This window comes from Coregonus clupeaformis, chromosome 7 (genome assembly GCF_020615455.1).
Source record: "Coregonus clupeaformis isolate EN_2021a chromosome 7, ASM2061545v1, whole genome shotgun sequence".
Lineage (NCBI taxonomy): Eukaryota > Metazoa > Chordata > Actinopteri > Salmoniformes > Salmonidae > Coregonus > Coregonus clupeaformis.
Window position 1 is genome coordinate 34,115,376 of NC_059198.1, and position 26,668 is coordinate 34,142,043.

At 44.4% G+C, this 26,668-nt stretch overlaps 1 protein-coding gene across 4 annotated transcripts; it reads right to left on the bottom strand.

Annotated features, from left to right (window-relative positions):
- On the bottom strand, positions 1-26,537 carry LOC123491214 (ataxin-2-like protein). Of its 4 annotated transcripts, none has more exons than XM_045221329.1 (24): positions 26,216-26,537; positions 25,831-25,937; positions 24,591-24,630; positions 24,292-24,348; positions 24,037-24,108; positions 22,668-22,851; positions 22,358-22,479; positions 21,610-21,701; positions 21,069-21,287; positions 19,668-19,978; positions 19,484-19,570; positions 19,241-19,366; positions 19,009-19,086; positions 18,839-18,900; positions 18,463-18,761; positions 13,275-13,341; positions 12,892-13,041; positions 12,700-12,763; positions 12,343-12,506; positions 11,896-12,028; positions 11,573-11,688; positions 3,532-3,708; positions 794-965; positions 1-696 (listed from the first exon to the last, which is right to left on the bottom strand). In XM_045221329.1, exons 1-24 carry the CDS (start codon positions 26,234-26,236, stop codon positions 641-643), a joined length of 2,976 nt encoding a protein of 991 aa, XP_045077264.1. In that variant the 5' UTR covers positions 26,237-26,537; the 3' UTR covers positions 1-640. The 4 variants fall into 4 exon arrangements, with proteins under 4 accessions (XP_045077264.1, XP_045077263.1, XP_045077265.1 ...); XM_045221328.1 differs by having other exon boundaries at positions 1-699; XM_045221330.1 differs by lacking the exons at positions 25,831-25,937; positions 26,216-26,537 and adding an exon at positions 25,417-25,523 and having other exon boundaries at positions 1-699.
- Between the last annotated feature and the right edge of the window lie 131 nt (positions 26,538-26,668).

The following is a 26,668-nucleotide window of genomic DNA, read 5'->3' on the forward strand; positions in this document are numbered from 1 at the left end:
TTGAGTTTAAAACTTTATTTTTGTATGATTTTTCCATTTTTTTGGTATTTTAATAGTTTATTTATTAATGTTACCTGTAAAATGAGAAAGGGAGATGGGGAGGAGGTAAAGGGAAGTAGGTAGGGGTTAAAAGGGAGCAAGTTTCATTGTGATAAGTCCTATAACTCTCTGCAGAGTCGCTTCAGTCTACTGTGAGACGATTATTTTGCCATGTCAATCCTCTCAACTTAAAAATGGAACCAGCTAGCGAGGATGACTGTCTTTCTAGGCTTTCATAAAAACAAAGTAAATTATTTTTTTCTCCGTCCCAAACAGAGTAGCAGAACGGGAGCCTTTGACGGGCTCTTTCTCTTATTCTCTCGCTCCCTCTTTAACTAAAAGAACTCTGGGTAAAAAACTGGGAAAAAAACAAGTTGCTTATTTTGTGGGCGAGAGGAGGGGGAAATGTGGCGGCTGTAGTTCCAGAAGGGGGCTTCAGTTCTCAGACGATCAGAGAACAACTTGATTGTGTCCCTCAATGGGATTGGGTCAGTCATGAAGACTCAGGTAGGGACTGGGGGCCTCAGCTTGTTGTCCTCAGCTCCCCTCCCATCCTCTGTCTCCTGCTTCTTCTGTGGTCCTCTAGGTGTAGGTAGGGGTTTCAGTTTCCAGGGGGGTGGAAGGAGAGCTGCTGGGTGGGGTGAGCCTGCACCTGTACTGCTAGAACACAGAACAACAGTCACTGATGAAGATCTGGAAATGTAAAGCTAATTTCTATTGGAGATGTGTAGCTGCATTACTTGAAGTTACTTACCCTGTGGGTGTTGGATGTAGTAGTGTTGGTGCGCCCCCTGCTGGGGGGGAGGGCCGTGCTGCTGGGAGGAGCCTGGGCCTTGCTGTGGGGGCGGGGCGTAGTGCAGCATCATCTGGGGCGGGCCGTGGCCTCCTTGGTGGTGGGGGCCAGACATACCTTGGGCAACGTGGGCCTGGAGCGAGAGGGGGCGAGATGGTGTCATCCCTTTCTAACAACCATATTTAATTCAAGACTAGTGGTCTACAGACTACGGAGATGGAAAGATTGAGCGCAACGCTGTACGTAAATGTTGTTTTAATTCACAAAATGGGTGGCTCCTTGTAGAACGTAGTCCTACCTTCATTGCTGGCGACTATGGCGCAGCTCCAAATCTGACTACGAAGAGTTCATTGTGGGGGCAGTGTTAACCTCTACGGGATCGGTGTCCCATATACGGGACGATTGAGCTAATGTGCGCTAATGTGATTAGCATGACTGTTGTAAGTAACAGCAAACTTCCCAGGACATAGACATGTCATATGGGCAGAAATCTTGAAATTCTTGTTAATCTAACTGCACTGTCCAATTTACAGTAGCTATTACAGTGAAAAAATACCATGCTATTGTTTGAGGAGAGTGCACAACAACAAAAAAACGTATCACGGCAACTGGTTTGATACATTCACCTCTGAAGGTAAATAATGTACTTATATTCAGTAATCTTGCTCTGATTTTTCATCCTAAGGGTCCCAGAGATAAAATGTAGCATCATTTTGTTTGATAAAATAAATGTTTTTTATATTCAAATGTAGGAACTGGGTTCTACAGTTTGAACCCATGCGGTCTCTGGCTCCACACCCACCCCGCCCGTCCATCTAGATGTGTGAAAGTTAGTGTATAAGCTAATGCTCCATCATGTATGACATTCCTGGGAGTGTGTAAACTTACATTTTGTATTACCATATCATTTTTGTATGTTCTCTATAGTTATGTACTTGAAAATGTATCAATTGACTAATTCGGCACATTTGGGCAGACTTGATACAAAATAGTCCAGTATTGCAATGCTTCACTGGATCAATCTGAAACTTTGCACACACACTGCTGCCATCTATTGGCCAAAATCTAAATTGCGCCTAAACTGCAATATTATATTATGGCCTTTCCCTTGCATTTCAAAGATTATAAAAAAACGCATGTTTTTTGTTTGTATTATCTTTACCAGATCTAATGTTATATTCTCCTACATTAATTTCGCATTTCCACAAACTTCAAAGTGTTTCCTTTCAAACGGTATCAAGAATATGCATATCCTTGCTTCAGGTCCTGAGCTACAGGCAGTTAGATTTGTGTATGTCATTTTAGGCGAAAATTAAAAAAAAAGGGTCCAATCCTTAAGAAGTTAATAGAGCACTTCTAACCAACCCCAACAGGCCTGACTAAGATCATAATAATAAATAATAATATGCCATTTAGCAGACGCTTTTATCCAAAGCGACATAGTCATGTGCGCATACATGTTTACGTATGGGTGGTCCCAGGGATGGAACCCACTACCCTGGCGTTACAAGCGCCATGCTCTACCAATTGAGCTACAGAGGACCACGACAATCATGACATGCATGGTGTCAGAAGTGCTACAACATCAAATATAAAGACAGGAGAGATTATTTCACAGAATATAATGTTCCTTGAGCTGTCAAGAGTTTAGCGTGACCAAAAGTGGCTAACTGCTCTCTCATGTCTCGTCATTGAGCAGAGCAGCCCCAGCTGAGACGTAGCTATCGATACCCAGACTTAGAGCGAGCTGCGCGCAGGGAGCGAGTGACAAGAGCAGCTAATGGATTTACTAATAGAGGAAGTTATTTTGGGCAGGGCCTTAAATTTGGCAGAAGCAATCGGCCTGGGTAGGGTAGGGCATGAACGTCGCAGGCATGGGTAGGGCTCGGGCTTAAAGTTCATGCCAGTGCAGGGCTCTACAGTGTTGTGTAGACAATGAAGCTGTTGCTTGGTTCCTTGATCTGATCTACATAGGCTATGCAAAGTAGCATTTTGCATTGATAACCAACTATAATCTCAGCACCTGTTTAAACAAAACCAAACATTGTTGCCTTATTAGAATCCCCACAAAAAGGTATTTTGTTGAGGTAATAACTGTGATTCCAGGCTATTTTGAAACAGTAAAAACAGCTTTTTCTCCGTGATATTACACTATTTTTAGCTGATATGGGAGCAAATACATTGAAGGACCATATCAAATTGAGATACTGTTGTAGGTTACACTGGCAAGTATAACAATATTTGCCATGGCACATTATATTTAACTACAAATCTGATTATTTCACAAGGAGATGTGGTAAGCTAAAAAGGCTAGCTAGCGTACTGTTTTTAGCCAGGTTAAAGCCAGCTAGTTACTATTAGCAAGGGAAGACGAACGTAACTCTCACCACAAATGAGAAGACTTGTGAATGGCAGTCTAGGAAACACAGACTGGTGAGGGCATCACGTTACCAACAGGTTTCCACTGCTCCCCAAAAATCTGACTCCACCCACACGCGTAGATCAACGGAGTGAAGCTTGTATCAGCCTTACGTAATTGAAACAAATAAGACTTCTGACTTGTGCTACATCTGATATTGTCACATTATTGTTTGACTTAGTATCATTGTTCGCTTAGATCTGTTACATTCAACTCTCCAGAGAGAGAGAGAGGAGAGAGTATGTGGGCTGTGGGTCCAGAGTAGCCTGGTGTTTATTACCTGTGTGAGCTGTCCCAGACCTGGGTAGTGTTGGGCCATGGGCTGGTGGGTGGGCAGGCTGTAGCCCTGCATGGGGTAAGAGGCCTGGGGAGAGCTGTGGCCAGGGGGCATGTTAGGGGGTGTGGGCGCTGGCAGGGGCCCAGAGTGGTACATGGACTGGGGGCCTCCCTGGCCCGACTGAAGAGAGGAAGAGAAGTGTGTTAGGAAATCACATACACGTGATACACAACAATGAGACAAACATACTCTATATTCTCACACACACACAGGAACATACAGTAAACTGAAAACAGGCTGGTCAGGATAAATAGGCAGTGTTTTAGCCAGCCAAATATAAAAACTAGCCAGCCAGGTGCCTCTCGAAGGTGCTCCATTTTGGTGGCCTCTGGTACATTCTAATGCCTTGATTCCATCTGAAATACACAGCAAAATTATTGAAAACTATTGAGTTTACCTCCCAGATGGAAAAATGTGTTGTATTGTGTAGAAAGGCTATTTCACAATTTAAATTACATAAAATGTAGGAATTCAGTTTGTTAGTTGGATATCAGGACTATTTTCTAAGTAAGGGAACATTAAACTTGAAACATTTTGCGTCTTGAGATTAAAGTTGTATTATCGGTTTTACTGCAAGATATGAATTGCCAGAACGATGTTTGTTCTTCAAATTACATATTTTATTAAAAACAGAAAGATTAAGTAAATAGCTCACATTATCTTAAAAAATCAATTTAAAAAGGTCAAATCACTGTTTTGTAACCCTAGTCCTGGGGACCCAAAGGGGTGCACATTTTAGTTTTTTCCCTAGCACTAGAGAGCTGACTCAAATTATCGACTAATCATCATCTTTGATGATTTGAATCAATACATTTAGTTGATTCTTTCCTAAGGTCAATACATTTCTGAATATTGTTGAATTCCGTTTTAATGCCTGGATTCCATGAGGGCCCTAATTATCATATTTGGACCAGAATGAGGCTCCCCACTACCTATTGCTGCGGTGATGATTCACCATCTTCATCAAATGTTTTCATAATGTATCTGCAGATAATTGCCAAAAAGCCTAGGCCTACCAATAGCCTATGCAAATTAGGGAGCCAAATGAACGGCTCTCACCGATGCGATTCGGTAGTATACACTGACTGACAAGTCACTCACTTTTGGCAAGCCCCGACATCCTACGAATGGAAACCTAGGTAATCTTTTGTTTTACTTGTCCCGATGCGATACCATGTAAATATAACCACGTTATATGATTTATAAATGGCAAAGGGATATAGATCGACTTTATTCAGTCAGTTCGACACCTTTGATAAACTAGTCAACACTTGCTGTTCAGTCGCTCGCTTTGTGACTGACAGGCGCCTATCCTATTAATAGATCGCTAGAATATGCATATTGTTCATTCTAGCGGGACAGGGCTCGACGAACTAGTGAATTTAAACTTTTAAATGACAAGTAGCTTAGTTAATGAAGTGGAAAAAGTAGTGGGTTGAAAATGAGTCTAACCGACTGGCCGGTGCTAATGGCAAACACTGAATAGGGGCCTCTCAAGCTGGTCAATGTAAATAGGGGCCTTAGACGTCCTCCAGTGATTATTGAACTTATCCTGCTGAAAATAAATATTCCAAGTATAAATACAGTAAAGTACATTTACATTTTAGTCATTTAGCAGACGCTCTTATCCAGAGCGACTTACAGTTAGTGAGTGCATACATTATTCTTTTTTATATATATATTTTTTTTTACTGGCCCCCCGTGGGAATTGAACCCACAACCCTGGCGTTGCAAACGCCATGCTCAACCAACTGAGCTACATCCCTGCCGGCCATTCCCTCCCCTATCCTGGACGACGCTGGGCCAATTGTGCGCCGCCCCATGGGTATGCATACATATACAGTGGGGAGAACAAGTATTTGATACACTGCCAATTTTGCAGGTTTTCCTACTTACAAAGCATGTAGAGGTCTGTAATTTTTATCATATTCAACTGTGAGAGACGGAATCTAAAACAAAAATCCAGAAAATCACATTGTATGATTTTTAAGTAATTAATTTGCATTTTCTTGCATGACATAAGTATTTGATCACCTACCAACCAGTAAGAATTCCGGCTCTCACAGACCTGTTAGTTTTTCTTTAAGAAGCCCTCCTGTTCTCCACTCATTACCTGTATTACCTGCACCTGTTTGAACTCGTTACCTGTATAAAAGACACCTGTCCACACACTCAAACAGACTCCAACCTCTCCACAATGGCCAAGACCAGAGAGCTGTGTAAGGACATCAGGGATAAAATTGTAGACCTGCACAAGGCTGGGATGGGCTACAGGACAATAGGCAAGCAGCTTGGTGAGAAGGCAACAACTGTTGGCGCAATTATTAGAAAATGGAAGAAGTTCAAGATGACGGTCAATCACCCTCGGTCTGGGGCTCCATGCAAGATCTCACCTCGTGGGGCATCAATGATCATGAGGAAGGTGAGGGATCAGCCCAGAACTACACGGCAGGACCTGGTCAATGACCTGAAGAGAGCTGGGACCACAGTCTCAAAGAAAACCATTAGTAACACACTACGCCGTCATGGATTAAAATCCTGCAGCGCACGCAAGGTCCCCCTGCTCAAGACAGCGCATGTCCAGGCCCGTCTGAAGTTTGCCAATGACCATCTGGGTGATCCAGAGGAGGAATGGGAGAAGGTAATGTGGTCTGATGAGACAAAATTAGAGCTTTTTGGTCTAAACTCCACTCGCCGTGTTTGGAGGAAGAAGAAGGATGAGTACAACCCCAAGAACACCATCCCAACCGTGAAGCATGGAGGTGGAAACATCATTCTTTGGGGATGCATTTCTGCAAAGGGGACAGGACGACTGCACCGTATTGAGGGGAGGATGGATGGGGCCATGTATCGCAAGATCTTGGCCAACAACCTCCTTCCCTCAGTAAGAGCATTGAAGATGGGTCGTGGCTGGGTCTTCCAGCATGACAACGACCCGAAACACACAGCCAGGGCAACTAAGGAGTGGCTCCGTAAGAAGCATCTCAAGGTCCTGGAGTGGCCTAGCCAGTCTCCAGACCTGAACCCAATAGAAAATCTTTGGAGGGAGCTGAAAGTCCGTATTGCCCAGCGACAGCCCCGAAACCTGAAGGTTTTGTATGGAGGAGTGGGCCAAAATCCCTGCTGCAGTGTGTGCAAACCTGGTCAAGACCTACAGGAAACGTATGATCTCTGAAATTGCAAACAAAGGTTTCTGTACCAAATATTAAGTTCTGCTTTTCTGATGTATCAAATACTTATGTCATGCAATAAAATGCAAATTAATTACTTAAAAATCATACAATGTGATTTTCTGGATTTTTGTTTTAGATTCCGTCTCTCACAGTTGAAGTGTACCTATGATAAAAATTACAGACCTCTACATGCTTTGTAAGTAGGAAAACCTGCAAAATCGGCAGTGTATCAAATACTTGTTCTCCCCACTGTGTGTTTGTGTATATTATATATCACACACATATATATATATATATATGTTGAGAAAAATAGTGTTTTTTAAACTGCAAACTTCAAGGAGTAGGGCATTGAAGGAGTTGGTCTGATAGGAATTTGTGATGTCATCAGCCTCCCCCCTTGCTTGTGGAATAGAGAACAAAAGAGGAAACCCCACCCTGCCATGTCATGATGAACGCTGGACCCACCTATTGAGATGTGCCTTTTGTTAAGTAAATCAGATGTTAAGAGGTGAAAAGGAGACTGGAGTGTTAGTTAATTGGAAAAGTAATAAATTACATATTATACATTGTATTTAACAAAAGTGACACGTTACTTTACAATATGACTTTGTGTGGAAAGTAACATGTTATATTACATTGCGTTACCTTCATGAAAAATCTAAAAATCTCAGCATTTGTTTGACTGTTGGAGGGCGCAAGGCGAGCCGTGCTGTCTCTACCAAAAAGATAGGCTACTTACTAATTCATTTCAATAATAACATTTTGTTTCTCAAAATAATTGTCACGTGGTTAATTCCTAAATCTGAATTAAAATGATAATCTAAAAGTTATAATTAAACTAATGCAAGAGCACCAGCCTCTGCCATATGGACACAGATGCATCGTGATCCATTGGCGGCTAAAGAAAGGAGCGCATGGAATTCAGATAGCCTACAGGCCAATGCACCAGTAGGCCTAGAACTTCCATCGTCAACTAAGTAAAATACATAGGCCTAAAGCAGACAAATAAAAACGTTAAAGAAATATCCTGATGAAATTTCAGGTTCTTTCAATCGTATTAATCTCTCTACTCCGCCTGTCTGCCTCCCTTTCTATCTGTCTTGAGCTATCAAGAGTGAAGTGTAACATTGTATCAACTAGCCTATTCCGTGCCCTCAAGAGTTTCCAGAGCTCAGGACAAATATACGTTTTTTAATGATGTTTCCACTGGATATATGGGATCATCAGTTCATAATAAGCAGACTTACTGTTAGAGGTGAAGAAAAAAATGACAGAAGCACAGCTTATTAGTGGTGGAAATGGGCACTTTCCTACATTTGCGGGCAGCAGGCCAGGTAGGCCTACTTCTATGCTCAGGCGCGCGCTCGCTCAACATCATCCGGACAGAGAAACCAGACACATGCTCATTGCTCACAATGGAGCACTCCAAACAAAAGACAATGAAAAATGTTTACTAAACTCGATGGTTATGAAATAAACCAAAACTTGCTCACAAGTGTAGCAGGTTGTGAACTCTGCAAACAACGTTTCCACTAATTAATACATGCATTAACAAAAATGTACGTAACCAAATGACGGGGATTAACAGTACATTTACTAGGCCCACTAGTGACATACAGTACCAGTCAAAAGTTTGGACACCTACTCATTCCAGGGTTTTTCTTTATTTTTACTATTTTCTACATTGTAGAATAATAGTGAAGACATCAAAACTATGAAATAACACATATGGAATCATGTGTTAAACAAATCAAAATATATTTCAGATTCTTCAAAGTACACACCCTTTGCCTTGATGACAGCTTTGCACTGATGACAGCTTTGCACACTCTTGGTATTCTCTCAACCAGCATCATGAGGTAGTCACCTGGAATGCATTTCAATTAACAGGTGTGCCTTTGTGAGAAACAGAGTAGCTGAACGGATGATCTCCGCATGTGTGGCTCCCACCGTGATGCATGGAGGTGGTGTGATGGTGTTTTGCTGGTGACACTGATTTATTTAGAATTCAAGGCACACTTAACCAGCATGGCTACCACAGCATTCTGCAGCGATACACCATCCCATCTAGTTTGCATTTTGTGGGACTATCATTTGTTATTCAACAAGACAATGACCCAAAACACACCTCCAGGCTGTGTAAGGGTTATTTGACCAAGAAGGAGAGTGCTGCATCAGATGACCTGACCTCCACAATCACCTGACCTCAAACCAGTTGAGATGGTTTGGGATGAGTTGGACCGCAGAGTGAAGGAAAAGCAGCCAACATGTGCTCAGCATATGTGGGAACTCCTTCAAGACTGTTGGAAAAGCATTCCAGGTGAAGCTGGTTGAGAGAATGCCAAGAGTGTGCAAAGCTGTCATCAAGGCAATGGGTGGCTACTTTGAAGAATCTCAAATATAAAATATATTTAAAATTTTCTTTAAACACTTTATTGGCTACTATATGATTCCATATGTGTTATTTCATAGTTTTGATGTCTTCACTATTGTTCTACAATGTAGAAAATTGTCCAAATAAAGAAAAACCCTGGAATGAGTAGGTGTGTCCAAACTTTTGGCTGGTACTGTATGTAATGGGGAGTTGATAAAAATAAACAATTAAAGGGCAAACAATTCACACAATGAAACAATGAATGCGCATGAATTGGCAGGAGACAGCTGAGCGCATTCTGGAGAGCGGAGCGCATGCATTCTGGGGAGAGACGCACCATATCTTCGCCACACACCCCTCCCCTTCTTGTCTGAATGTTTTAAATTATACTTGAGACATTATCTTCACACATATTTTAGCTATTCACTGACAGCCGCAACTCAATCATCTAGGCCTACCACGCGTGCTGCCCAAATTGCGGGCTTCCCAAACAGGCATAGGCTAATGCACTCCACAGCATTTTTTAATTTTTTAAGAAGCTAATGATCCTCTGTGGCTAAGCATGCTCTCTGGTGAAGTATTTTGAATTAGTTTATTTAGACAGGAGTAATTATATAATTTTGGCAAAACATCAATTTAGGGGAACCCAGACATCCGAACAGTACACTGCACCCACCAACTTTCCTTTCCAATTCGCAAGTGGCTGTAACCAGACATATGTATATAATGATGCACGTCTCCGCCCTAACGATGGGAGTTGTTGTACCAAAGGAGGGGATAGAGTACCACTGTATGAGTCATAGTACCCCAAAAGCCGAGCGGTCAAACAGGGAAATGGTTCCTATCGTTTTTCCACCATTCATTTTCCCCATAGATTTATTTTTAGAAACAAGGTAACTTTTTCAATATATTTGCCTGTATTTACCCCCACCAAAATGAAATGCTAATGTGGCTACCATAAAGAACTACAAATGCCATGATCTGGTCGAGACTGCTGAATCGAGGCAAAGGTAAGAATCTCTGGATTAAGTAGCTAATGTTAGCTAAATGTTGTAATGAATAAATTGGCTACATTTCTTTAAATGGACAATTATGTTAACTGTCTTGTGCAAGTTTTACATTGACACAATACCTGTTAGCAAAGTTGTCAGCTAGAGATGACATGCAAGAGCTTGCAGTGATTTGTAGTCTTGCATGATGTCAACTTTTATGCTAATTAGCATTTTTGAATCAGAGTAAATAGAGCTAAATATATTGATAAAAGTCACCTTGTCTGAGAGAAAAGTCACGCCAGGTTAATCAAAAAGAAAAACGATTGGAACCATTTCCCTGTTTGACCGCTAGGTTTTATGGGTATTATGACACCTCCACTGTGGGGCTCTATACAGGCGACAACACATACTGAGACAGAGGAGCGCCGTTTCGCTCGCTTGGATGCTATATCTGAGATTGATGTGTCTTTCTGTCGTCGCACATCTTGGTCAAATAAAAGATCAATATTTCAATATTTTATTTGGACGGGCAAGAAGTTACGGGGTAAGGTCGGCCAGGCCCCCTAAGGCCCGCCCAAAACACCGGCCCTGACTGTAAGCCAAACATCTGAACAGATTCTCTCTTTTCTTTCAAAATCTCTCTCGAACTGCCAGTTCTGGTTATAGACCGCACGTACACGACCCATAGAGATGTATAAAGGGCACACTTTCCACTAAATGGAAAAACCCTCTATGGGCTTTGCTATCACAGAAGCGATCAATAGCAAAGATCAGAGGTGCGCCCTCTATACATTTCTATGGACAGCAGCAGTTATGACATTTCTCTAAAACAGCCGCTCTCCGCTTGCTCGAGAACTAAATGAAAGAAGTAATCAAGATCGGATCATGGAAATACGTGCCCGATTCTGAAAGAAATGCACAAGTTTTTTTTTAATACAAAGTAATTAATAACATTACCTAATTTGAACTCATAAATGTACTCATAAAAGTAATCTGATTATGTAACAAGTTACTTTGTAACGCATAACCCCCAACACTGCTGGAGTGCCACTTTAATTACAGGCTCCGCACAGGAAACATGCAGCAAAGACACTGACAAGACGGAATCGCTCCTACACCAGTACGTGAATCACTCCCCCACACACACACAGCCTAGCGGTTACAGCGTTGGGCCAGTAAGCGAAAGATCGCTGGTTCGAATACCCAAGCCGACAAGGTGAAAAATCTGTCGATGTGCCCCTGAGCAAGGCACTTAACCCTAATTTGCTCCAGGGGCACCGTACTACTATGGCTGACCCTGTAAAACAACAACACATTTTACTGCACCTATCCGATGTATGTGACAAGTCGCTCTGGATAAGAGCGTCTGCTAAATGACCAAAAATAAAATAAAATAAAAACATACATGCATATACACACACACAATGCTGGGCTGGTTGGTTTACCTGTCCATGCCCAGGGCTGGGGGCAGTGTGCTGGGGAGGGGGCTGGCTCCCAGTGGGGGTGCTGGAGGGCTGGGGAGGGTGCATGGAGCTAGAATGGTGGGAGAACTGCTGGGGGGCTAAGAAACAGATGGAAGACTAACTTGAACCTCAAGTATGTGGATTCAAACATAATTTACAAACCAAAGAGCCTTGAACAATGACAGTCTTAGAATAAATGAATTGTATTGATACGAATGTCTGTAAGCAGGACGTTGTCCAGTACACGACTACAATGATGAAGTCTTGCTGAGTGTACTTTTAAAACAGACTGTGCGTTATCTTACCATACATGGCCTGTTGTGGTCCCGGGGGCCCCTCTGTCTGTCCGGGGTACTGGGGGCCTGGGGGGCCCAGAGCCTGTGGGTGGCCCGCCTGAGTCAACATCCTGGCCCCACCCTGCAGCATGGAGTACACCGGCTAGCACAGATTGGGGGGGAGAGTGAGAGAGAAAGAAAAAGAGGAAGAGGAGAAAGAACGAGAGAAGGGGAGAGAAGAGAGGAAGAAAGACAGAAGAGAAAGAAAAAGAGTGAGAAAAGGGAATAAGAAAATGTTATGAAAATGTTATTGAAACAAAACCTCCATCCACAACACACATTGTGGGTCTCCGGGCCTATGCTGTTATAAGCGTGGATAAGTATTAGCGCCAGCACCACTAGCACAATAGCTATCTGTCCAGGGTAGTGGGGCATGGCCTGGTTAGCATTAGCAACATTAGCATGGTAGTTAGCTACCTGTCCGGGGTAGTGGGGCATGCCCTGGATGACCTGACTGTACTGCAGGTAGGCCTGGGGGTAGGGGGAGGCCACCAGGGGAGGGCCTGCTGCAGACGCTGCAGCCTGGAGCATCTGGGGCTGAGAAGAGCCGTGGTGGTCCGGACGAGGGCCTACCACCTGGCCTGGGGGGGAGAGGGTTATTAACATATTGATCATTGTGATCATAACTTTAGTCTATAGTTCTGTACTTGTTGATTTCAAATGTTCTCGAGTTGCTAAATTAAAAGAGCGTAACATTGAATAGAGAGTGAACGGTTATGACAGTGTTGCGACCAACCTATTGATTAGGTAACAGAATGGTGTGAGTGTGTATACCTTTAGCTCTGGGATATTTCCCCTGCTGGACTGTAGACATGGTGTACTGATACATCTGTGGAGCCTAGGAAACAAAGGACAGTTAGGCCCCAACCTCAAATGTATAAACATTTTTTTTTTAACACCCCAGACACACTAATGCTTATTTTTCAGAGACAGAAGTCACACACACAGCCTCAGTCCTAGTCATACCTGTACAGAGTGTCCCTGTAGCTGTACGGGGGAGAGGTAGGACAGGTAGGGGGTGCTGTAGATGGCCTGTTGTCCCGGGGGGGGCTGGAGCACCACGGAGGGGCTGGGAGGAGTGGGCCGCGGGGGGGGGGGGGCTGGGGACGGCTTCACCTGGGGAGGAGAGAACGCGCACAGTTTAGGTTGTTTTGTGAGATAATGTGAGTGTGTGTTTAGTTGAACAAATCACACAGTTACATTTGGTGTGTGAGTATATGTGTCTGAACATATAGTTGAACTCCTGGCCAAACAGGTTGTGAGAGAATTTGTTCTCAACTACTTTCCTCTGACTGTGTGTGTGTGTGTGTGTGTGTGTGTGTGTGTGTGTGAGAGAGAGAGAGACAGACCAGGGTCATGGGTGCCTTGAAGACGAACTCTTTGGCATTGGGGTTCAGCGTAGACTTCTTCACCTGACTAAAAAAAACACACCGAAGGAAAGAGCGAGAGGGGAATGAGGACTCCAAATCATCTTTCAAATCCCTTTTCCATACATCCATTCTCATACATCCTCAACATGGCAACTACCTTGCCCACCTGAGCTTGGGGCTCACTTTTTGACTTAATTTAGCACTGTATCAACATATTGCTATATATACACGGTACTGTACAAATACATACCAGTATGTGGATTCATATCGGTATTCATGATATATCGCCCAGCCCTAGCATAATACCTACAGATAAGTGTGTCAACACATCTTATCAACACTAGGGGTTTAACTGTACACTTATTCGTACCGAACCGGTCGGTACAGCGACCTCAGTTCGGTCCGCACTGTGAACCCGAATGGATACACTGCGTTGTAGGCCTATGCCTCTTGAGTAAATCAGCGCTGAAAAAACATTGTTGGCTATTCCGTTAAAACAACTAGAGCCTATGCGCATGTTGTAATCAAAATTCTAATCTTAAATTTACGCATTTCAAACTGTCCTTTTGTGAGACACAGCCTGGAACTAGTTCTGTACGATGGCGAGTGGTGGGGTCGATAAACCAGAATTGGAGGATCCTCCGTTATCATTAAAATCTCCAGTTTCTGAACATTTTGGCTTCCTAGTAGACTACAACAGCAATGGACAGAGAGTTGTGGATAAAACGTTAACTGTATGTCGCCACTGCTCAATGAGAATAGCCTATAAATATGTTGACACATTTACGACGACGTCGTCGTCGTCACCCCAGTATACTGCAGCAAGATGGAAACTCAAAGAAACAGCAACACATCGTCTGCCCTCTGCATTCAAGCAGCCCTTGGCAGCTGACTGACTGGGCCAAAGAGATTACAAGAACGATAGGTAGGCTATGTTAATATTTTCTACAGTCTGGTTTATAGCTGCGGATATGCGCCCATTCTCAGTGGTTGAGAATAGGGGGTTTCAGTAGAGGTTTCAGCACCTCATGAAAGTGCTCGAGCTACGTTACGAACTTCACTCTTACACCCATTTCAGCAAACAGGTTACTTGCTCTATATATACACAAACCAAAGCAGAAATTCCCAATGAATTGGCCTATGCACCCAGTGTTGCGCTTACTTAACAGTGAGCCAATCACATTACCCCGGAGTGGGCGATGTACCTTGGTACAGACGCGCATCTGGCACTGAAGGAGGCAGTGTCATGGTGCGTTCGTAACCAAGAGCGAAGTGGGAATTTACCACATACGACTGGGGACAAACCCACTTGAACGGCCCTCAAACTGGTAATTACTATTAGGAAACTCATCTATCATCCTGAGCACTCACATGTTGACCTCTGACATCACCTACTAAGGAAATGGCCTCTAACAGCATTTTCGGCAGTTAAATGCAACAAAACATTATTTATATAAAGCAATCTATTAAATGTGGTTTTTGAACTCTATAGTGGCTTGGGAAAGTATTCACCCCCCTTGGCATTTTTCCTATTTTGTTTGTATCATCTGATTTACACAACATGCCTACCACTTTGAAGACGCAAAATATTTTCTATTGTGAAACAAACAAGACAAAAAAAACAGAATTTGACCGTGCATAACTATTCACCCCTCCAAAGTCAATACTTTGTAGAGCCACCTTTTGCAGCAATTACAGCTGCAAGTCTCTTGGGGTATGTCTCTATAAGCTTGGCACATCTAGCCACTGGGATTTTTGCCCATTCTTCAAGGCAAAACTGCTCCAGCTCCTTCAAGTTGGATGGGTTCCGCTGGTGTACAGCAATCTTTAAGTCATACCACAGATTCTCAATTGGATTGAGGTCTGGGGTTTGACTAGGCCATTCCAAGACATTGAAATGTTCCCCCTTAAACCACTAGAGTGTTGCTTTAGCAGTATGCTTAGGGTCATTGTGGTCCTCTGTAGCTCAGCTGGTAGAGCACGGTGCTTGTAACGCCAAGGTAGTGGGTTCGATCCCCGGGACCACCCATACACAAAAAAAATGTATGCACACATGACTGTAAGTCGCTTTGGATAAAAGCGTCTGCTAAATGGCATATTATTATTATTGTCCTGCAGGAAGGTGAACCTCCATCCCAGTCTCAAATCTCTGGAAGACTGAAACAGGTTTCCCTCAAGAATGTCCCTGTATTTAGCGCCATCCATCATTCCTTCAATTCTGACCAGTTTCCCAGTCCCTGCCGATGAAAATCATCCCCAAAGCATGATGCTGCTACCACCATGCTTCACTGTGGGGATGGTGTTCTCGGGGTGATGAGAGGTGTTGGGTTTGCACCAGACATAGCGTTATCCTTGATGGCCAAAAAGCTCAATTTTAGTCTCATCTGACCAGAGTACCTTCTTCCATATGTATGGGGAGTCTCCCACATGCCTTTTGGCGAACACCAAACGTGTTTGCTTATTTCTTTCTTAAAGCAATGGCTTTTTTCTGGCCACTCTTCCATAAAGCCCAGCTCTGTGGAGTGTACGGCTTAAAGTGGTCCTATGGACAGATACTCCAATCTCCGCTGTGGAGCTTTGCAGCTCCTTCAGGGTTATTTTTGGTCTCTTTGTTGCCTCTGATTAATGCCCTCCTTGCCTGGTCCATGAGTTTTGGTGGGCGGCCTTCTGTTGGCAGGTTTTGTTGTGGTGCCATATTCTTTCCATTTTTTAATAATGGATTTAAAATGGTGCTCCGTGGGATGTTCAAAGTCTAGGATATTTTTTTTAACCCAACCCTGATCTGTACTTCTCCACAACTTGGCCCCTGACCTGTTTGGAGAGCTCCTTGGTCTTCATGGTGCCGCTTGCTTGGTTGTGGCCCTTGCTTAGTGGTGTTGCAGACTCTGGGGCCTTTCAGAACAGGTGTATATATACACTGAGATCATGTGACACTTAGTTAAATAAAGTCCACCTGTGTGCAATCTAATTGTGACTTCTGAAGGTAATTGGTTGCACCAGATCTTATTTAGGGGCTTCATAGCAAAGGGGGTGAATACATATGCACGCACCACCATTCCGTTATTTATTTTTTCAATTTTTTTTTCATTTCACTTCCCCATTTTGGACTACTTTGTTTATGTCCATTACATGAAATCCAAATAAAAATCAATTTGAAATTACAGGTTGTAATGCAACAAAATAGGAAAAACGCCAAGGGGGATGAATACTTTTGCAAGGCACTGTATAATTTACAAGCATGATAGTTGTACTTTTAGTTTATGGTTATAGCTTGTTGGCCATTAGCCAATCGGTGTTTCGCAACGAGTTAAAATCACATGAATGCGTCGAACTGGTATTTACAACTTCACAACTGGTAAATTCCCGCCTCCCACATGGTTGCAAACGCAGCATTGGAGTGGACATCTTGAGGCCCAACATAACAATCCGGTCACAACAGACAATGCAAGGAACATTGTGAATGCTGAACATTGTGGATGACATTACATTTTTCCTGTGACCCCACAACCTTAATACGTACCGAACCATAGGTTTGTTGAACCGTTACACCCCCTAATCATAAATACTACATAAACTCAGCAAAAAAAGAAACGTCCTCTCACTGTCAACTGCGTTTATTTTCAGCAAACTTAACATGTGTAAATATTTGTATGAACATAAGATTCAACAACTGAGACATAAACTGAACAAGTTCCACAGACATGTCACTAACAGAAATTGAATAATGTGTCCCTGAACAAAGGGGGAGGGGGTCAAAATCAAAAGTAACAGTCAGTATCTGGTGTGACCACCAGCTGCATTAAGTACTGCAGTGCATCTCCTCCTCATGGACTGCACCAGATTTGCCAGTTCTTGCTGTGAGATGTTACCTCACTCTTCCACCAAGGCACCTGCAAGTTCCCAGACATTTCTGGGGGGGAATGGCCCTAGCCCTCACCCTCCGATCCAACAGGTCCCAGACGTGCTCAATGAGATTGAGATCCGTGCTCTTCGCTGACCATGGCAGAACACTGACATTCCTGTCTTGCAGGAAATTACGCACAGAACGAGCAGTATGGCTGGTGACATTGTCATGCTGGAGGGTCATGTCAGGATGAGCCTGCAGGAAGGGTACCACATGAGGGAGGAGGATGTCTTCCCTGTAACGCACAGCGTTGAGATTGCCTGCAATGACAACAAGCTCAGTCCGATGATGCTGTGATACACCGCCCCAGACCATGACGGACCCTCCACCTCCAAATCGATCCCGCTCCAGAGTACAGGCCTCGGTGTAACGCTCATTCCTTAGACGATAACCACGAATCCGACCATCACCCCTGGTGAGACAAAACCGTGACTCGTCAGTGAAGAGCACTTTTTGCCAGTCCTGTCTGGTCCAGCGACGGTGGGTTTGTGCCCATAGGCGACGTTGTTGCCGGTGATGTCTGGTGAGGACCTGCCTTACAACAGGCCTATAAGCCCTCAGTCCAGCCTCTCTCAGCCTATTGCGGACAGTCTGAGCACTGATGGAGGGATTGTGCATTCCTGGTGTAACTCGGGCAGTTGTTGTTGCCATCCTGTACCTGTCCCGCAGGTGTGATGTTCGGATGTACCGATCCTGTGCAGGTGTTGTTACACGTGGTCTGCCACTGCGAAGACGATCAGCTGTCCATCCTGTCTCCCTGTAGCGCTGTCTTAAGAGTCTCACAGTACGGACATTGCAATTTATTGCCCTGGCCACATCTGCAGTCCTCATGCCTCCTTGCAGCATGCCTAAGGCACGTTCACGCAGATGAGCAGGGACCCTGGGCATCTTTCTTTTGGTGTTTTTCAGAGTCAGTAGAAAGGCCTCTTTAGTGTCCTAAGTTTTCATAACTGTGACCTTAATTTCCTACCGTCTGTAAGCTGTTAGTGTCTTAACGACCGTTCCACCGGTGCATTTTAATTGATTGTTTATGGTTCATTGAACAAGCATGGGAAACAGTGTTTGAACCCTTTACAATGAAGATCTGTGAAGTTATTTAGATTTTTACGAATTACCTTTGAAAGACAGGGTCCTGAAAAAGGGACGTTTCTTTTTTTTGCTGAGTTTTTAACAGATAACCTAATACCTACTGTTAGACTTAGGAGTAGACTGTATTGTACTGCACTGTGGAATACTGTACTGTATTGCACTGTTCAAACTTACTCAGCCACGCCCTCTGCTCGCTCGCCGCCCTCTTCGCTGCCAGGGGTCCTGGCTGGCTGGGGTGTCCCTGCAGCCTGCCTGTCTGGACCTGATGACTGAGAGGCGGTGTTGGGGGCTGGAGAGGGGGTAGGGGTGGTGGAGGTCGGGGTGAAGGAGGACCCCTCTCCAGTCTGGGGGTCCTGGGAGGGAGTGTGGCCAGGGGCGGGTTTGGACTCGGCTGTGGTGGCGGAGTCTGATGGGGAGGGCTGGGCGGGTTCTGAGGAGGCGGGGCCAGCAGAAGGGGAGGAGCTGGGCTGGAGCTGTGGGAGAGCGCGAGTGTGTCAGAATCAGATACATGGGTCACACACAGGCATGCATGGACATGAGACACACTTACCCTGAACTCTTTGCCAAATTTCCGTAGCTCCTCCAACTGTGTTCTCTGCAGGACTGAGGGAACTGAGAGGGAGAGAGAAAATCATTGAGAGAAAATCTATTTTTCAAAAGACCTGAGATGGAGGGGGAATGACAGGGACCAGTCAAATGGAGAGAGAAAGGAAAGCTAACCTTTGCCGCTCTTGCCGTCCTGAGGGCTGGCTGGGCCTTCTGTCCTCTCCTTAGCCGCTGAGCTCAGGATCTCATTCACTGAGAGCGAGAGAAAAAGAAAGCAAGAGAGATGGAGCGAGATAAAGAGGTAGAGAGAGGAACAGAAATCATTAAAAATCACAAACATAACTTCAATAGATCAATAAACAACAATTCTGTAAAAGGATAGCGCAGTAATCATCTTCCTCCTCACCATCCACAGTGAACAGAGGGGTGGGGCCAGAGGACTTGGGTGTTGCCGAGGCGATCGAGGAGGAGGAAGTGTCCAGGTAGGCGGGGCCAGCCAGAGCGGGGTCGTCTGGTTTTGGAGAGCGAGAGACTGCGGAGAGAGAGAAAGAGAAGGAGAGAGAAGGGAAGAGGTGAGGGATGTGAATAGTCTAGAATATGAGTGGTGGAAATGTGCGTTTCTGTGCACTTTCAGATGAGGTGTGTGTACCTGCAGGTGAGGACTGGGAGCTTGGGTTGCGCAGAGTTCTATTGGTCTGTACGGATCTCTGGGCTTTGGGGGAAGTTCTGGACGACACTGATACACAGAAAGAGCACAATTAACACTCAATATACCCAAAACCTCACACACACACACACGCTCCCTCAATATACCCAAACAGACACAGCCTTACCTCCGTTGACAGAAGAGCGTGAGGCATCGGCCAGAGCTTGTGGGTGAGAGATGGAGTGAGGGATCGGGTGAGAGGAGGAAGAGGAGGGAATAGGGCTACTGGGCTGGGCTGGGGGGCTGGCTTGGGACTGGTGGGGAGAGTAGGCGCCCCTGACGGACAGCGGGCTGCTCCTATCAGAACCCTGGGTGGGTCTAGAGGAGCCAGGGGCTCCTGTTCGATTGGGTATTGGACCAGAGGCTCCGCCCCTCAGGCTGCTTGGGGACACACCCATCTCCCTGGCCCTCTGGGGAAGAGGAATGTATTTACCCTCCCTAGAGAGAGAGAGATAAACTGAACAAAAGTATAAACGCAACATGCAACAATTTCAAAGATTTTACTGAGTTTGTCCCACTCTTCAATGGCTGTGCGAAGTTGCTGGATATTGGCGGGAACTGGAACACGCTGTCGTACACGTCAATCCAGAACATCCCAAACATGCTCAATGGGTGACATGTCTGGTGAGTATGCAAGCCGAGAAAGAACTGGGACATTTTCAACTTCCAGGAATTGTGTACAGATCCTTGCGACATGGGGCCTTGCATTATCATGCTGAAACATGAGGTGATGGCGGAGTATGAATGGCACGACAATGGGCCTCAGGATCTCATCACGGTATCTCTGTGCATTCAAATTGCCACCGATAAAATGCAATTGTGTTCATTGTCCGTAGCTTATACCTGCCCATACCATAGCCCCACCGCCACCATGGGGCACTCTGTTCACAATGTTGACATCAGCAAACCGCTCACCCACACGAAGCCATACATGCCGTCTGCCCGGTATAGTTGAAACCGGGATTCATCCGTGAAGAGCACACTTCTCCAGCGTGCCAGTGGCCAACAGCTCTGGTGGACATTCCTGCAGTCAGCATGCCAATTGCACGCTCCCTCAAAACTTGAGACATCTGTGGCATTGTATTGTGTGACAAAACTGCACATTTTAGAGTGGCCTTTATCATCCCCAGCACAAGGTGCACCTGGGTAACGATCATGCTATTTAATCAGCTTCTTGATATGCCACACCTGTCAGGTGGATGGATTATCTTGGCAAAGGAGAAATGCTCACTAACAGGGATGTAAACAAATTTGGGTTCGAAATTTGAGCTAAATAAGCTTCTGGTGCTCATGGAAAATTTCTGAGATCTTTTATTTCAGCTCATGAAACATGGGACCAACACTTTACATGTTGCATTTATATTTTTGTTCAGTGTATGTTAGAGTGCCGTTACGTCTGTCTGTGTATACAACTGAGTGTGCAGCCTACATCCTCGCACAGATGCAGTTTTGCCAACTGTGTTTATGCGTCCATGTGTTGAGTCTACAACTAAGCTTGTGTATGCTTGCGATTCCCCTCCGGACTCACCTGCTCCCGGCACTGCTCTGGAATCCGGGGCTGCCCCTCTCCCTCCCCTCGTCTCTCTCTCGGACCACGGCGCTGTACTTGTCCTCCTCGCTCTTATCGTCGTTCTCCAGGTTGGTGCGGTGGCGGTACTGGGGGCTGCCCTCGATCTCATTCGCCAGGCGGGCCGCGCGTGCCTCCCGCTGCCGGAAGCCATCTGAGCTGCCCCTTTCCAGGGGAACACTGAAGGGGGAGAAAGACCGAGATACGACTTCCAAGGTCAATCAAAAATGTGTGTGAGAAAGAAAGGGTGTTGTGAGTGAATAAGGCTGTGTTCACACAGGCAGCCCAATTCTGATCTTTTTTTCACTAATTGGTATTTTGAAAGATCAGATCTGAAAAATATCTAATGTGATTGGTCAAAAGACCAATTAGTGGAAAAAATATCAGAATTGGGCTGCCTGTGTAAACGCTGTCTAAGACAGAGAATGATACAGAGCTATATAGACAAAGCGACCTGAGCATATTCCACATCAGAATAAGAAGCTAAGGGGAGGATACTCACGTATACATGGAGAGGCTGGAATCATAGGTGGACGTGACGCCATATGTCTCCTCGTTAAACTTGAACATTTCGCTGGCATCCCAGCCATTAGACTGACAGAGACAGAAGAACCGTACGGTCAGTGTGTGCCTGTGTCTCACCAAGTGTGTGTGTGTGTGCGTGCGTCAGTGACCAGGTCTCCATCCAACCATTTCATGCAGATTAATTACCTAACACACAAAACTCACAACAGGCCTGATGGAAACAGCGAATTTGTTGTCAAAACATCCTATTGTCGACAAGACAATTTCTTTGGTCTGTGAAATAGATTGCCATAATTGCGGAGGAAACGCTGTTATGTGTAACTATTGATATAATAACCACCATGTCTAAATAAACTTGGAGTCACGCAATGATATGTTACGTTGTTGTAGCCTACTACCATCACGTCGTGTAAAAGCATAAAGGGTTTATAGGCAGATGAAATAAGTTATGAACTTCACATTGTGGTTAAGGGCACATTGAGCTTCATGCAAATTTCCAATAAATATTGAGGGTGTTATTTTAATTCTGGTGACATGATGATTGGTGCTTGGCTGCCGTTATCAAATACAAATTCTCTTGCTCTTCATCATATAACCCCGTCAACTTTATCAGCAAACTTGTCTAGAGAGCATGCACCAAAACCAGATTGGGCAAGTTTGCTATTTATCACAACAGTTTTTTGTGAATTGGATGGAAACCTAGCTACTGTGTCTATGCATCTCACCGTGTCCGTCTCCAGGTCGAAGCCTTCTCCGTTGCTGTCCCCTCCGTCCCACCGCTGCAGCACCTTCTCCCTGTGCTCCCCGTTCACCCGCGATGAGCTGATTGCTGTATCTGTGAAAGCATCTACACACACAGCCCAAATTTGAAGGTATAATGTGTCATCTACTAGGGGTACATAATGACGCACACACACTTGGTTCACCCTCCCCATCTGTCTCATTCAGTTCGACTGCTTACTTAAAACATACATCCTTATCTTGAATCAGTTTCAGTCACACTGACAACGCACTCTCTCTCACACACACACTTACCTCTGATGGCGTAGTTGAGGTCCACATCTCGGCAAGTCATTGTGACCAGGTCGCCGGGGCTGAAGATCATGGTGTCTGTGATCTCCTCGATCCTGGGCAGGGAGGGGGGCAAGCCTCCCCCTCCGTCTCCATCCGCCTCTCCTCCCTCGCTCCACTTGTGGACTGCATCGACCACCAGCTCACACTGGAGTAAAAACACATTAGGACCACGGATGAACCACAGAGGTTAACTGAAGAGTGACTGCAGGCAGTGGTCAATGTGACCTGGGATGTATTCATTACACTGATTCCATTGCAAAACACTGTCTGTTGCAAAACATTTTAATCCAAACGTAAAACGTTTTGCAACGAAAGCAAGTTTCTATTGGACAATTTCAGGTAGGCCCCTCCTGGTGTTGCATGGTATACCAAAACGTCGGTAGTTTTTTGATAATAGAACATGATAAACTGTTCGGTACTCGATTTTTTGTTACTTTCGGTACTTCTGTCAAATGTGTAGAAATGTTGAAACTGTTACTTACTGTTCGCAAAACAATATAAATATAGGCTAGAACACTTTACCGGTAGCTTCCAGCTATTGTAGGCCAATGGCTGATTGACACAATTTTTTTAAATTAATTCTCTTATTTCGGTCTCTCCCAAAGATTATCTATTTCCTCAGCGAACTGACTGTGCTCCTAAGGGCCGCCCCCCCTTGCCTCGTTAATGACAACATTACTGGTAGACGGTGCACATTTTTTATAAAATAAGCTACTTCAATGCAAATGTTAATCAGTACAATAAAATAAGTCCCAAATGTAAGGGAAAAGAGAAACAGATTGTCATCTGTAGCAACATGAAATCAGCCAAAACAAGCTCAATAACTCAATGCATGCACACACTCCTATTGAATATTCATTCACCTTGTTTTTGGATAGGCCTAGGCTACATCTTAATTGACCCAATTTATCAATAGAGATGTAGTATCGTTTTGGTATCTGTTGAGTAAACCTGGTATTGAAGTCCCTAGAGTAAACGGTAAAAGGGGTTAACGGTTAAGAGCAGTGGGCCAGTAACCGAAAGAAGTTCGCTGGTTCAAATCCCAGAGCCCTTGAAAAACTGCTCCCCGGGGTGCCGATGACGTGAACGTCGATTAAGGCAGCCCCCCGCACCTCTCTGATTCAGAGAGGTTGGGTTAAATGCGGAAGACACATTTCGGTTGAATGCATTCAGATGTGCAACTGACTAGGTTTTGTAATGGAATCCGACTAATGAATACACCTGAGATCAAGGTGAACATCTGACCACAACCATGTTTCTAGGAGGGGTCTATAACTTGTCGGTATGCAGAACACCCCTGTATGTCTAATACAAGGTAGCATAAAATTACCCTTGAGCTGAGGGTCTTGAAGATGCCTTCATACACATTTCCACTCTTCACTCGGACGTCACAGGTGGAGCCCTTGAAGGATAAAAAAAATATATAATAATATGGTTATTGGTCATTTCATGAAGATATACATTAGTAGACAGTTGTCGACAACTTAAATAGTGGAAAGAGTGCACATTAGGGCAATGTGTATGTGTTGCATCAAAGTAAGGTACCATGGTGGACCAGGGCCTAATTGACCAAATGAACACTCACCACTACAGCTGTGAGATAGTGAAGCATCCTGGTGTTGTTGTAGACACCTTCAAATACCTGCAAGTTGCAAACAAACATGTCTGACTTCTATTTCAAAGCTCCAAAAATGTGACCTTACTCTACCCGCAATTTCCTTTTAACGTTTTAGAGTTTACATTTTGTACAATGGTATGGAAGCAAACAAAGAGAAAGAAAGACAACCTAGATTATGTCATCAAAAGAGTACTAGGCTATGCACTGTTACATAAAACGGCTGTAGTACATGCTGGATAGCCTACATTTCATGATGTGTGACTTACGGGAGAGGGCTGAGATGGCGGCTTCATTGTATTTCTTGTCCTGAATGTGGGGAGAGAACATTAGCAACAGACAAGACAAATGGGTGTAGCTGGCTCTGGGGCAAAATGCTGCAACGCAAGAAATAGGCCGGCAGCTGCACCACTTTCAATGTAGCTAACAAACATGCAAACTTGCAAAGCATTATGGACACGGGACATTACGTTGATCAAATGCGCACTTTTTAGCGTGGCGGTTCTCGATCTGTCATAGGACTTTCTATGCAGATCTGTCTAGGAGACCTGTCTATGCAGTAGTCGGGCAAAAGACTGATCACGGTCACGGATGCGTGCCGACACCGGTGATCCACGCGTTAGTTAGCTATGACATTAGGGGGGGGGACAAACTAGCCCCGTAGCGGATCATGTTCTGTTCTCTATTACTGTGTCGTTCGACATTGTTTGCGAGGCTTAACGAAAGCAATTGTGTTGACACAAGCTGGTTAACTAGGGTTAGCTAAAACCGAAGGTAACGTTAATGCGATTTGGCTAACAATGTAGCTAACGTTTCCTAGCGGTAGCCTGCTAACGTGCAATTATTTTAGCTAAAGTAATCTAGTAACTGGCTATCAATTTGGAGTAACTGGCGAGATTGTCATACGATTAAAAATCTAAATAATAGCTTGTTTTGGTACAATACAATAGTTAGCTATTTGTTGTCTAGCTAACGTTAGCTGGCAAGCTAAACAAGACAGTTAGTAAGGAGGAAACTAACTGCAAACTGGTAACTAATTTAAGAATTGCTAGATAGACAGACACGTTGAATACAATAAATAACCAGTGTTAATACTTTTTAGTCATGTGCATCCCTGTTACTCCGCAGTCTTGTTTATTCTGTGAAAAATCGTACGACTTAACAGGCCAAACAAAATCCAAAGCAAATGCTTAAAAAAACTACAAAAACACGATAATCCCCTCCCCACAGAAAGTGAATGGGCATATTGGGGTCAATCAAATGTATCGTCTATCCCATTGGTTCAGACACCAGTCAATCATACCAATGTCAATTTAGCAGACCCTCTGTGCCCATTGGCCGCAAATACATCTATCATATTTACTTCGTTCCAATTGGCTTTAAACAGCGAGTTAAAGCCTCCGTTTCACATGGGCACGCCCACTAATCCTCGCATTGACCGGTAAACCTCTATGGATATGTGGCAGATCCCCGGACTTGCTTGACAACTGTGGCCGAACATGTGCTTACCTTCCAGGCACAGCTCTGTTGGTATTGCTCCCACTGATGTGAGGGGGCAACCCTGCTGGCCCTGCCGTTCCATTGGAGGTTTTTCGTCCGCCTGAACCGGGTTGTTGCTGGTGTGACACGTGCCAATAATTACACCTCAAGTAACAGTTATACTGATTCAATTTGGTCTTTAGTCTACTAAATAGTATTTGACATTACCAGACTGGCTACCTAGCTAGTGTACAAGTAAGTCAATGAGGACACCATCGATAAAGCTCACGTTAGCTAGCCAACTTTAAGCTAGCTGCTAACAAATATCGAACAAACTAGCTAGAATTCATACAGAAAACAATACATGTAGCAACAAGCTACCCTTGCTTAGCAACTTGATACGACTACAACTCACGTTCTGTCGACGAAAAGACATTGCCTCTTCGGAACTTGATCGATAGCTTAGCTGGCTACTGTAGTACAGCCTTGCACGTTATAGCTAGCTCAATGGCTAGCTAGACGAGCAAGCAGTAATGTCCCTTCTGTAGCTAAAACTTTTAGCACGTAGTTTTTCGTTTCCTTTCCGTAGATATACTCTTGCGTGTGGCTTACTCCGATTGCATGTCATTTGTAATTTGAATAGATTATAAAACTCTGGGAAAACAAATTCGCCGGTTTGGCACCACAAAGATGTTGTAGTCTGCGCGTGGCTGACTGACTGGGTTGATGGGGGCGTGTACGAGTGTGTATGTGCGCATTCACAATCTAAGAACGTGCACGCGCTGAACAGTTTAGACCTCAAAACTGCGGTCGTCACTAGTTTCCAGCCAAACCCCGCCTATTTCTAAAATGTATCTTCTTAAAATCT